General features: G+C 27.2%; 1 protein-coding gene across 2 annotated transcripts in view; it reads left to right on the forward strand.

Moving 5' to 3' along the window:
• The first annotated feature begins 2,726 nt into the window (after positions 1-2,726).
• Positions 2,727-15,098, forward strand: part of LOC132937310 (protein unc-80 homolog) — a 51,984-nt gene continuing 39,612 nt past the window's right edge. For both annotated transcript variants that reach the window (XM_061004137.1, XM_061004138.1), the window contains exons 1-4: positions 2,727-3,075; positions 6,064-6,112; positions 8,341-8,367; positions 13,830-13,850. In XM_061004137.1, the coding sequence (XP_060860120.1) occupies positions 2,981-3,075; positions 6,064-6,112; positions 8,341-8,367; positions 13,830-13,850 (192 nt within the window). In that variant the 5' untranslated portion in view covers positions 2,727-2,980. The remainder of the gene's footprint in view (positions 3,076-6,063; positions 6,113-8,340; positions 8,368-13,829; positions 13,851-15,098) is intronic.

Raw genomic sequence — 15,098 nt, forward strand, 5'->3', positions numbered from 1 at the left:
AACTATCAATTAGTAAAAATGTATCATTGTGACAATAATTTCTTAGTACATACTATAATATTTTCTGAAAATATTATAAAATACCCAGACAGCAAATGTTTGACTAAAAATATTATTATAACATTATTATAGCCACGTTTTTGCGCTGATAAAATATAATAATGGTAAAACGGCAACAACTGGACACCGGCCCATCGGGCTGCTTTTAAAAACAGACAGGGGCAAATGCCCACCTTGCCCCCCTCTAAATGACGCCACTGATATAGAGTATCGTTATCGTTCGCTAATCGCTATACGGGTCCCCGTGGACTTAAGTCATTTGGGTTACCCGTATGGGCAAACATCAAACAATAATAATAATTAATAAGTAATAACTATAACTACATTATAATAATTATTGAATTATTCACAATATGGTGGTGGAGGCACATAAGTATATGATAATATTATTATCACGAGCTCATTATCTCAGAACGTTAAATATGATTACAATGTAGGTAACTAGGTAAGAGGTAACCGTATCCAACATAGCGAAGTCCGGAACATTTAGCATTAGCGCTCTTAAAGGGACCTTAGGGTATTTTTGGGTGCTCTAGGGTTCACCGCAGTCACTGAACAAAAGGGTTAGGTGGTATTTAGACCTAGTAGACCTAATAATCTATTCTGACAAAACTGTTGGATCTAGTATTATAGTCATAAACAAATTTAATTTTTAATTTTTTTAAGAACACTACTTATGTTTATTAAACATTTAATAGCATTTAAAAATTCTTTTAAAATGTATTGTAAAACAAGTAATAGTAATACTCAAGGCTGGGCAAGTTAATGATTTTTTTTAACTCAGTTAAGTCAAGTTAATATGCACCAATAACAAAAAGTTAAAAGTTAAAAGTTAATTTAACAATAGGTTAACTCAGTTAAGTTAAAAGTTAATACACGCTTTTTGTTAACTTTTTATTAAGTTAAAAAAAAGTTAATATGTTTATACAACGCTAGAGTACTTAATTTTTTTCCAACCTAAAACTAAATTATAGACTATAGTGTTTATACTTTATGCAGTATTTCCATATTAGCTAGATTCGAATGATATACATTTTTACTTTAAGCAATTAATGGTCAATATTTTTTGATATGAAAACGAAATAGACTGAAATAGTGAAATATAATAAAACAAAAACAAAATAAATTAACTAAACTTACTTCTTGATATGGAAAATTAACTCGTTAATTTCATGTTAATTAAAAAAGAATTTTAGTTAGTTAACAGTTAAGTTAATGAAAAGCCAAAAGAAACTAGTTAAGTTAAAAAGTTAATATTATATTAACTTTTTAACTTAACTTTAACTTTTTAACTCGTTAATACCCAGCATTGGTAATACTACTGCAAAATTTAAAAGTTCTTAAACTACTATAAGTTATAACACAGTTTTAAAATATTTTGAATATTAACAATAATGACTTTCCACGTAGCGACATCGTTTATCATTCATGTTATCATCGTAATAATTGTTTTGTTGTGCAGTTTTAATAACTAATGCTCTAAATAAGACTAAGTTCATGAAACACATAATTTTTTATGCATAGAGCAGTATAGTGAGTAGATTGATTTATTACTAATAAGTTATTTATCACTAATAATACTCAATTGTAGGTATACAACCAAATTTACAACTGGACTGTAACTAAACGATTATCGTTTTTTGGAGAAAAATATAGCTATTTTGAATTCTTTGATGGCGAGCGGAGTTAACGTTACGCTTTTGTATTCTCGTTTTATAAAATAACTAAAATCAAAATTATTTTCCAGTGAAATGTTGTAAATCAGACTTAAACCAGTTCTATATACTGACTTCAGTTAGGTATGTACCGACAATTATTTTGAAAACAGATTTTATTTTGTTGTCTACTTAGTGTCTACCTAGTGTAGAATCCCAATTATAATAAATAAATAATAACCATAGTAATATTATTCCTTTTACCTTGTAATTTGTTCGGAAATTCGTTATTTAGACCCGATTTTTGGCGTTTTATCATAGGCAGGTACTTCGTAATATGATCTTCAAGGAACTCTGGCTATATCGTATTACATTTCGCGGTATACTACGCAGTCGGTGTGAAAAAATGATTAACCACACGCGACCAAGAAGTGTCGTCAAAAATCGCCTGCCACAATTGTTTACGGGACCGTTTTGTAGACATATAAGTTTTTGGGAGGGGGATGTCGTAAAAAATATAATATATTTTTAAGCCCGCGCGGTGGCACCGGTAGCACCGGTGGTGGCGGTGAGGGTAGTTGTTAACGGCGGTGGATTGCATATATCAGGGAGGGAACGGGTGGGTGCTAGCGCGCCGACGCCAGCTTCGTCGTCGTCGGCGACTCCTCGTCGCGACGCCACCGTCCGCGCAAAACGCAACGAAACGGCCGCGGTTCCAGTCGTCGTCGCCGAACGGTTATCGATCGCCACCACCGCGCTCCGGTTGAGATATATTCATTACGATATCATAATATAATATTATTTAATATCAAACACATTAGCATACAAAGGCGCCGCAATCGTAGGTAAAACCGTATATTACCGCTCCGGTTACCTATTATTTATCGTCATATTTTGATCCATAGCGGCACGATACCGGCACGTGTGACCACCGCCCGTCTTCGCGACGTGCGGTCCTCCGATGCGTCGCCGTCTTGCCATCTCGTCGGTCCGCGTACCCGCGGCACATTGAACCGTCCGGCGGGCGATGCGCGAACGGCGCACCGCCGCCGCCGAGACTATCAGCCGCACATCACAGCGACGCCGACGACGGAGACGGTTAGGACCGCAAGTACGAAGACGACGACGACGGAGTCGAAGACTGATCACGATCGCGTACACTCATAGATCACCGTCAACATCATCATCATCATCATCATAATCATCACAATCATCTCGTTGTTGCTGTCTTAGTTATTATTATTAAATTATTTTTATACGCAATCATGGAAAACAATCCGTTGAATTGGAACGACTTGACTACCGCCAACGACCTGCCCGTCCCCATAAACCTCCAAAATTTCTTTTGGGGTTTGACCAGGTGAGCGCCTTTATATTATATTACCTGCTGTACCACGCAAGAGCGTCTCTTGACCAATTTGTAGGTGGGGTGGTCGAAAACCAAAGGTTTATAGGTACTCAGTATCTGCGAGTATAATTTTAAATTTTTTATTATAAAAATAATATATATATAGAGAGACAATGTTAACCACATATTAAAATATAAATGCATTAAAATGTCATCATAAATCTTATAATATTAGCAGGTATATGCATATTAGATGTACAATTTTATTAATACTAATGCATACAAAACAGTTGAGTTACAGAAAAGCAAAGAATAAAAAAAAAAATGATATTTTTAAAAAAGTTACAAAGTTTGGGGAGAGGTGATTTCCACCTGCGCCCAGTCTGTAAGACGCCCATGATAATATCAAGATAATTCACTCGCGTGTTTTCGTGACTCATTACATTATTACGGCGCTAGGGGATGCTAATAGTATGACATTATAGCATTGTAGTAATATTAAATAAATATTGACGTTTTTAACAATATTATATGATTATGTATTTATATTGTAAATATGCCACTGAATGTGAGTTTATTAATAACGACAGTCACGTTTGAAACCAACGGACCACGGTTCGCGTGTAGATAGGTCAGTGTTTGTCGAACCAGGAAACTCGTTGTATCTAAAGACATAATTAAACATATGTAGTATTTTTCCGGATCTCTGATTTCATTTATATGACTAGGGTGATGTTCCTATAATCTTATTAGTGCAAACAAGAAATGACAACAAAAGCTAGAGGCTATCGTGTTAAATCTCGGCATTTCAAAATATTTAGTATTATTATCATCAACCGTATATACAACCTATTGTAACAAATTATTTAATCTGATTGTAATTTCCAGTTACTTACATCGATTGATTTTCACTTATTACATCAATTCATATTATATATTATATTTATAAGTACATACAAATACATAATTGATTTCTTACGAATATTATTAAATATTATTTAATATTTGCCGCAACAAAAAAAAAAAAAACGATATTTGGACGCCACACTTCCATAAATTATTTTTCATAAACGTTTTGCTTGGGCAAGAACACTTCGGGTATATCCTTAGAAAATATATTTTCAGATATTAACCGAATTTCCACCGTCAAAAAAAGAACTTTGACTCTGAACGATGATTACATTTTTTCGATATCATTAATACAAAAACTATTATAAAGCCAGTTATTTTTATGTTTCAAACTTAAACAATACTTTCTTTGTGAGCAATATCGAAAAAATAAAAATGACATTGCATAAATAATATTAATATTAATTAACATTGCATACGGCAATGCCCAATGCACAGTCAAAGTTCTTTTAGATTCTGAGCAGAGCAAAAGAATGTATTGTATTTAGGTACAATGATATGTGTTTTTTTTCTGTCTGTCATAAACATTTTAGGTAGCAACAACTTTTCGATTTTCAACATCAGCATCTTTTTTGATAGAAAAGTGAATCTAATTGGTACTTTTGAGAAGTCAAAGTTTAAAATTCGTAATAGTTTTAGAAAGGGTCAGGAAAAAAATACGAAAACGTAGTGATTTTTACGCAAAACCAATTATTGAAAAATTGATTTTATTTTTTTGGTGTAAATCGAAACTTATAGAAGTATTTCCTTGAAATTTTCACCAAATATTTATACTAGCATTTTCCATATTATAAAAACAACTTTTTCGAAATGTTTTGATTCTTTTAGAGCTAATTATATCCTTGAACATTTTTTCGAATTTTGTAAATGTATTTAAAATTATACTCGATAAAAAAGTTTTCACTTAATAAAAAAGCTCGTAAATTTAATGCAAGGTTCTTTGTAATTTTCATTAATGAAAATTAAAAAATATTAAAAATACATAAGCACAATTATATTTTATATTAATTGAAAGTTAATATATTTGACATTTCGAAAATTTTGAAATTATTTTTCATTTAGATATTATTCATAAAAGTTTTTCTTATCAGTTGACATTAAAAAAAAAATACCCTTGAAATGTTCAGAACATTTTTTTTAGCATTTTTCATACATGGTAATATTTTCAAACTATTTTGGCTCTTTTTGAACTTTTGAAGTATATAATAGCTATAAGAAATTTTTCAAGTAGAAATTCTTAAAAATTTTTCTTTTCATAGCTAACATTATAAATTTTAATAGAAGATTCCCAACAAGTTTTTCTACCTCTTACCAAAAACAAAAATGTCACCGAAAAGTCACGCTGTTTATAGTAATTAAAATAAAACACATCCATTACGACATGCTACTGTACAGCAGAGCGGTACCCACTTGTTCACCTTTTTTTTATTCTTAAAAATGAAGGTTCTTATACAAAACCACTTTAAAATTGAACTTGTGGCGTTATCTTAACTTAAATGTGATTGGAAATATTTTATTATCTTCAAGATTGATACGGTTTTCTAAACATCCCCGTTTCAATTTAAAATTATAACTCCTGCAGCAACAGTATAAATCAGAAAAAGGTATTTTGTACAATTTTATTTTTCAATACTAACATGAAGATGTATTTTAGTTTTTAAATGCCTTCAAAATTCTTTCAAAAAGTATCCAAATAGTATTAAAACAATTCGAAATACTAAAATACCAGAAATTATTTTGCATTTTATTATAGTGTTGTAATAAAATACATCATCGCATATTATACTCTAAGGCATTATTTAATGCAACCATGGTTAATCGTTATGTCAATATATAAAACGAGAAATATTAAAACACATACCTATAAATATTAAATACATCATATTAAATAGCTAGGTAGATACTGCAATAGATGTGCAGCTATTAACCCATAGTTATATAGGATAATTTATATGCGAGCGTAATTTTAAAAAGATTAAATTTGTACAGTTGAAAAATTATAATATTATTAATACTAAAATTTGTTATAATTTAATATAGCTATTCGTTTATGGCACATAATGTTATTATAATGTTGTATGTATTTTGTAGTGCATTCATTCGACCTAAAGTTGGTAAACTACATGAAAATTCGTGTTTGGTAAGACAATTTAGTACACCTATATACTTATATTATTTATTTATAATATATCTGGAAAATATTTTTTTTTGGAATTTTGGTACAGAACAATTATTTTGTATTTTTTCAACAACGCTGGTACATTAATTTTGAAATCAATTTTAGAAGTTAAATACAATGTACATATATGTTCTATGTACAGGGTGATTCAACAAGCATGCTCACCGTCATTTTTTCCCCTTAATGATAAATTTATTCAAATTCTGATTTTTTGAATTTTTAATTATGTCTACCCAAAAACAAATTTTTTTATACTTGGTACTTAACGGTACTTAAGGAGTGTACTATGGTAATACAAACTCCTCCTCTTTAAAGGAGAATCCCCCCTTTTTTATTGTAAATTATTTATTAGATAATTTTTTGAGTTATTAAAATGTTTGTACTAAGGATAATAGTTCTTAAAAATGGTTTTACAAAAGTAATACTGGAACTAGTATTTAGTATACTTGGGCCATTTTTACAAATTATTAATGTTAATAGATTAATATTAATGACTACAATTTATTTTAAAATTATCATAGCCCCTAAATTAAACACAAAGTTAAAAAACTTAAATACTACTCGTACGAATTTTGAATTTGATCTGTCAAATTTTTCAGAAAAAATATCCATTTAATAAACAGTTTCCTATGCAGTGGAAATAAGGGTTCGCATTTGAAGAAACAGAAGTCCGTTTTTAACAGGACACGCCTTAAGTAGTACAAACAATATCAAGAATATAAAAATATAGTCTTTAAGTATATTTAACAATTTTAAAAATCAGATTTTGGGTAACTGCATTTTGACAGACTTGGGTTGTTCATGAATTCCACGGGTACAATTAAAAGAGGATTGTTGTGTGTGTGTGTGTGATGAAAAATTGAAATGATTGAAAATCAAGGTAAAATATTATTAAAATAAAAATAATATGTAAGTTAAATATAAGTGTGTGTAATTAAAAATTGAAATGATTGATTGAATTGAATGATTTAGATTAATATAAAATTCCCTATAGATTTCATATATTAATTTTATCTTAATCTTTACAAACATACAATTTTATCTTTTATATTGTATCATACTCGCTCGAACACATTATAAGAAACTTGCCCCAACACATTACGTTTATTATGTGGGTAAAAAGGTAATTCACCCAAACGCATGACGCCCAACTCCATTATTGAAGAAAAAAGGGGGTGAGCATGCTTGGTAAATTACCATGTATACATACAATGGTTATAGATAACAGAAAAAATATTAAACGACACTTGGCACCTGCTACCACTTAAGTCCAAAATTAATAATTGTAATATTTTTGGATATAATTTCTGGATATTCATTATTATTATACACATTTTAGGTATTTATCGTTATAATGTTTTAATATATTTTATTTTATCGGTCACGTATATTATAGTTTATCTATATAGAAGTATAGTAACCTAGTAAGTATTGTTTAAAAATTATTATTGCCATAAATGTACAAAAGAATTACCTAAGTAAACCTTTAATTCAAACCGTTTAGTCTTAAATATTTCCTAACGGAAGTACCTATATATAAGTAAGAGTAAATACTAACGTAAATGCACAGTATATAATTTATTTAGGTATAACTTCATAATAATACATGTTCACTGAACATTTTAGAGATATTTAAAATTAAATAAAAAAATATCTGGTTTAGGTATTGGTATGTATTATAATTTCATAGGTATCTATATATAATATTTTTTTTGTTTTTTTATTTGATAAAATAGAGTATTTACAATCTGTAATATTTATATAAAATACAATAAGTAAATTTAATAGCTAATATAAGGTACATAACATGAAATGGTGTGAGGGGGGAGGCCCACCAGTGTGGATACCCTCTAACTTGGGGTAGAGCATTTTATTTATTTTTTTATGAATACTGGTCGAAATTCAGGAGTTCTCGACACCAGTGCCTTTTTAATCGACGTGGGAGGATACTTGGCATGAATTCACTGGGAACATATAATATTTAATTCTTAATAATAGCTATTGCTATAGGTAGTAGGTGCCTAATACCTATGTATCAATTAGCTGCAGAATAAGTTGTACCAAATTTCCATATTTCCGTTTTCATTAAATAATAATATATATTATGATATTCAGCTATTGTTATTAATACACTTAATTAGATTACCTACTAAAAATATGTTTATTATTTTTGCTGGCATACCATAAAGTTTTGTCAACATACAGCTGGACATCACGTAAGTTTTGTTTAATTATGTTTTATATTTTCATACCTCATTTTACAAATATATTAATTTATTGTTCATATTTCCCTTTTCAATAAATTATAGCTTCGACCAAATATGGTTTAAGTTTAAATAATAAATATTTTATAGATATATCTACTGCTTCATATAGAATATTATATACCAAACTATAAACTGATATGAACTCATTATTCATCAATTACCTATATTTAGTTAGAATTGTTTATGATATATTAATATAATATTATAATATTATAATAGTATATATTTATATATGATAAACATCTAAACTTGTAAATTGTTTTCTCGCTAAAAAAATGATATTGCATAATATTATAATAATCAATTAAATCAATAATTACCTATTGATCAATATAATATATAATAATTTAATTTTTTTTAAAATTATTATAAGGCGTCAACTGAATTGTTATTAGTCTGATTTTTACTGTAAAGGGTACGATTGGTTCGGAACACGTGTATAATATTATATGATAAATATAATGGTAATTTTGTATTATAATTTAGTAATAGATATTATTATTTAGAGTTTAAATTACATAAATATTGATGAATTCAGAATTTAAATTTGCTATACACTTATATAGGTATTTAAAAATGATTTTGATATTGAATAACTATAATAATGTATAGTTGTATACAATGTATATGCTTAATTTTCTCACCGTACTTCCCTCATAAAATATTATCTTAAATAAATTAGACAATCGTGAAATAATTTTCTTGTAGGTTTTATTTTAATTACGACAAAACAATGTTAACTCTAAATTCAAGCAAGAATGATTCATATAACTTGTCATTTGCTTATATTTGTTAACAGAAACTATATTCTATTTTCTGTTTTTACTATAGTAATAAAATTAAGACATTTTAATAATAATATTTAAGTTAGGTTACATGCTTAAAGCCCAGAATATATAGGTAAATGTTTATTTTAATATACATTTTTTAGAATATTTATTTTTAATAGTGATATGTACTAGTATTTTTAATTTATAACTTAACTGCATTTTATATAGTTAGCAATATTATTAGATTACGAGTGATGCGAAAAATGTATGTATCCTAGGTACAGTGATAATATAATATATTATTATTATTATTATTATTATTATTATTGTCCTTATTAACTTTTCCTGTAAACCCTTTTCTTGGTAAAAATGTTGTTCAAATAATTTCATGAAACACTTTTAAAGGTCGAAAATCGAGTCTAGATGATAGTTTGAAGAGGTGATTACCCGTATTTTTACCTGTTGCGGTTTTTATTGGTTATCACCACGAGTGTCCACGACTTTTTCTAAAGGTCCGCGTCATGCCATTATGCCAACTAGAATGGCCGCTGGCGTTGACGATGGCAGTTCAACCAAGACTGTTTACCTGACACACTATTAAAGTGTCCTTTTTTTTCGTTGAACGTGTGTGTTCACTATAATATTATATTATACATTCTAACCGATTAAAATAATTTATTTTACTCTGCACTATTATCCCTTAAAAATAAATAATATACAGATTGCTTATATTTTTACTTAAAACAAAGTGTTAAAACTAATAATATTGTTAAATTTTAGTAAAAAACTGAAAATCTGTTATGTTATACTTATTTATATTTTATTTTGAAAGAACTATAGTTTAAGTACTAAGATAAGATAAGCAAATAAAAATAAGAATTATTGATGTTAACTCATTTTAACGTCATCATGTAAATGATAACTCATTACCCGGCCTGTGAATTTAATGATGCATATCGATGAATTTCATTATGAATTCAAAATAAATGAGATACAATTTGGTTCCGGATATGAAATTTCTGAATAAAAAATTTTATTTTATTTTTAGTGAATTTCCTTTATATTTTAGTGCACAAGGCATGCTATTTCATTGTTTTTTGCGCATTACAGTTAAAACCCCGGTAACTACCTCGTTTCTGTCATACTTGATAACCTAAAAATGTTACAAAAAAAACTTTTTTCACAAATTCTAAAATATTTTAAAAATACAAAACCAAATTACATAAAAAAAATTTATCTTACACTAATAATTATTTGAATAAATTATGATACATCGTTTTTTAATATAAATTCTCTTAATTAATACTTAAATTCTTAAATATTTCAAGGAGAAAGAGTATGTATTATTAAATAATATATTATATAGATAATATACTCTAAATTAATAATCATGTATAGCAAATTATGACGTATTTAAAGTATTGCTATAGAAAGTATAAAAACGTAGATACCTAAAAAATATAAAAATAATAGTAAAACATATGTTGAAGTCACTCTGCTGTACATTATAGTAGGTTTAAAATGCAACGAAAATATTGAGTAGGTCACAGTCATGGATGTATGTTAAATTTGAATTCAACAATAAATATTTGTATGCGAAAAACAATAAATTCTGAGCGGAGACCGGTATGTCAGCGCGTATTACTTCGGATATTATATAACTATACTACTACTAAATCTACAAAAACCGACTGAACCAGTATATTCATCGCTCGCATAAAAACTAAAATTAATGTAACTTGTAAAGCACAAAATGCCCTAAAAATACAAAAAAATTAAATAAAAAACGTAAAATAAAAATTTTACCATTAAATTCTAGTATTCTACATAATATCATGAAGAAATTTTCTATAGAGACGATCAACATTATAATTAAAGCATGAAAAATAAAATCTTAGGTGATTAAAAATCAACATTTTATACAATAAAATAAAACAGTAATATATAACTTATTTTGTCACATACTTATTTATAAAATTATAAACGTATAAAGTTATAACTTATATCCAGGACTTGCATTTGAAAAAAATTCCATTTTATGTTATTTACAATTAAAACGTTACACAATTTTTTGAGTTTATCGTTATTTAAAATTAAAACGTTATTCAATTTTTACGTTTACCGTTATTCAGAATTAAAACGTTAGCCAATACAAGTCTTGCGTTTATCGTTATTTAAAATAGTGTTAATACCTATTAAATTAAAAAATAATAACTATTGCGGGTAAGTTAAGGCCGGGATACGGAATATAACATAATAAATTCTTAGATTGTTTACATGAAATAAATGTTTCAACGAAACCAATAGATCTTTTAAATAAATAGATTTTAAAATATTTCGTTTGTGTTATTTTTCGTTCAATGATATTTTTATAAATTACGTTTTGCGTTATGTTTTATTTAACGACATTTATATATTTTCAATTATGTTAATCGTTATGTTTTGTTTTGTGGTATTTAATTATTTTTGATTGTCGCTTTCCGTTATAATTACGTTTACAAACTTCAATAGTTTTTTGTCAAATATAACGTTATTATAACGTTTGCAAGCTCTGGTTATAACACTTGCACTACTGTAATATAGTTTTAAATAATTATCATGAATGATATTCTGATTTATAATTATTATTTATTATGAAATAATTTACAATATTAAGTACCTAAGTTAATAAATAATAATAAAAAAGTTTATGAAACAAACCAAATTGTTCAATCTTATATGAAAAAAAAATGTTTATTATTTAGTATTTAATTAATGTAACAATCCTTATTTGTAACTAATGGCCTCTGTTGTCGACGTTATTTTTTTACGATCAATAAAAAAAAAAAAAAAAAATAATAAAAAAAACATTTTTTATATAAGTTTTAAAATATGTTATGATGTTGGGTTAGTTTATGAGTTTACAACTTAAGAGTTGACTTGCAACTTGATGACTATAAACTTTTAGGTATAGGTAATAAATATTTTTTTATTTTCATAAAATAAAATAAATATTTAGAACATTTTACGAAATACTACAAGAAAATTAATTTCATGAAATTTTAAAAGCCTATTTATAATGTGTACACAATTTTTTTAGATATTAATATTCAATAATTTATTAAAATTTTTGGAATGGCTTATTAATTATTTGTTGTTTTATTAGGCCACATCGATTTATATACAATATACATTTTTAAACAACAAACTTTTACAAATTTTTATGTCCACGTTTTGGTATTGAATATTTGATTATACTTTAAAATTGTAGAATTTTTTTATGCAACAAACGGTTATTTTAAATATTATTTATCTAACTTAGGTAATCGTGTTCTAATATAATTTGATGAATAATTTCATTGTACATAAAATGTTAATATATATTTTTTATTATTGAATTATTTATAGTTTATATTTACAATCCATACAATGCTTACAATAAAAACATTTGATAACAATATAAAAATACTTACTGAAATAAGTGGGGAAACCATTCAACAATAGCACCTCTTTTTTTGTAGCTTGCCGGCTCGATTTGGGAAACCGTGTTCTAAGTAATGGCGTCCTTTGACTGTTTTTCAGTCTTCTCGGTGGATTATATGGATGGTGATTGATGACATACAAGGGATTAGAGGGTTTTAGTTCGAATAAAGTTTAGAATGGAATTTTTTGTAATGTTTAGTCGCTATACTATTTTGGTTACCTCTGGGGTTTGTAAATCCTTATGCAGTGCATTGTCGGTCATATGCCACGGGACATCAGTTATTTGTATAAGACCTATCGTCTAGAAAGTTTGTATAGGTTTTATATTGTATCTTTGTAGCGTATGGATTAACCCCGAATTGAATAAGTTTTGAATAAAAAAAAATAGTGTGGCCAAAAGTGAATACTTGAAAGAAAAGTGTAAATCTGTGTACCTCGTACAGTCGTATAAAAATATTATAATACCCTAAACAATCTTATTTTAAACTTAATTTTACTGGAGTTGAAATACTATGACTTTCAACATAAAATGTTTTTAAAACAGTATTTATTTTGCATTATTCGGTAAACAGTTAAATGATAAAAGTACATATTTGAATTATGAATGTTTGTTCTATATTTTGTTGTTTTTATGATATTTTATATATTTTTAAAATCTTACTGTACCAAGGTATTATAAATAAGTTATTCAGATTTTTCCATTAAATGTTGAATGTGTATTATATTTATATATTAATATATTGGCGATTGCACCTAATCTATTTATATTAAAATATGTCCAGTAGGTATAATATTTATAAACATTTAAAAAATGAATTGTTTTAAAACAGTATTAGAATTATTATTTCATAAAAATATTTATCAACAGTTATTTCATGGGATATTGTGATACATAATAAATGTTTAGTGGCTCAGCGTGGTGCAGTGACTAAATCAATCACTCGATGTGATTGAGAGTAAGTAACGGCCGCTGCCACTAGTACTCGGATGGGTGACCACCAGGGTTCGTATGCGCAAAAACCTTGCCACACATACTCGTGTTCCTAACCGACCGTACCAACCTTATAACGCCCAATGGCCTGTGTTGCCACGAATTAAGTAATAATAATAAAAAAAAAATAAATAAATATATATATTATAAAGCTTATTATGTAACTTATTTTTTAATATACATTTCAGGAAATGAAAGAAGCATGCAAGGTAAGAATATTTTTGAATTATAATTTTTTTGTGCTAATATTTCCTATTAAGAAATTAATAATTTAAAATTATTCAAATTTTGTCAACAAATAAAACTTACCAAAATTCAAAATTTGCAATATTTTTGGGAAAAGAATTCCTGTTATATATTTTGTTGTCATAGTACCGTCATCATGACGTATTTTTTAAGGTCCAAAAGTGACTCAATATTTTTTCTTTATATTTAATTAGATCCATAGTGCTCGAAATAAAAAAATTACGAACTGGAACCTTTATACAATTAATATGCCTTATGTGAATATGCCTATTTCAATTTTTTTAAATTTAAATTTATAATATTTTATAAATACATACCTATTATATTTTAATCTTAAAAAATGGAATTATACAATTCAGAATTTTTATAATAATTTCATCAATGCTCCGTAACTGTTGATACTTTTTTCGTGTTTGTGTGACTTGCAGATCCTACATAAGTGTTGTAGCTAGGGGAAGGGTGGGGATCCCTCAAGTTATCAAATATCAAATTTTATAGATATTTTTTGCTACCAATCATACAATTTTGGGGCAGTAAAAATGCTCCAATTTTCTACTTCAGCAGGTTCTCTGATAGGAAAATGTATCTAGTTGAAGCTAAAGAGGTCAAAATTGAAAATTTCTAGTATTTTTAAAAGCGTCGGGAAATACAAAAAAAAAAAAAAAAATGAGAATTTAAACTAATCACCGTAGATATTTTACCAAATGTTAATAATATGACTATTTTCCATATTATGCATGATAAGTTTAAAATTATTTTGACTCTTTTTGAGCTATTTATCGCCATGAGAAAATTTCGATTTCGTAAAGTATTTTTATTATTGTCTATAAATAATTTTGCGCTCGATCAAATAACTTGAAAATCTAATACAAGGTTTCACAACAACTTAAATAGTGATACCTAATTAAAACAAAAAGTTGAGCGTCAATCCAGAATGATTTTTATGATTGTCTGAATTCAGACTTTTGACAAAATTCATCGAAATCTCAAACATTTGAAATTATTAATATTATAATTCATAAAAAAATTTCTTTTCAAAGCTAACATTTGAAAAATTAACAAAAGTTTCCTAAGATTTTTAATATTAAACAAATGTTTATCGGAAAGTAACATTAGTATATGAGCGTTTCTACAAGGCCTGAGAATTATTCCCGAGAAATAATTTTTTTCGATATAATACATCCTCTAAATAGGTATCCGTAGGTTACTAC

The sequence above is a fragment of the Metopolophium dirhodum genome, chromosome 1, assembly GCF_019925205.1.
Source record: "Metopolophium dirhodum isolate CAU chromosome 1, ASM1992520v1, whole genome shotgun sequence".
Taxonomy (NCBI): Eukaryota; Metazoa; Arthropoda; class Insecta; order Hemiptera; family Aphididae; genus Metopolophium; species Metopolophium dirhodum.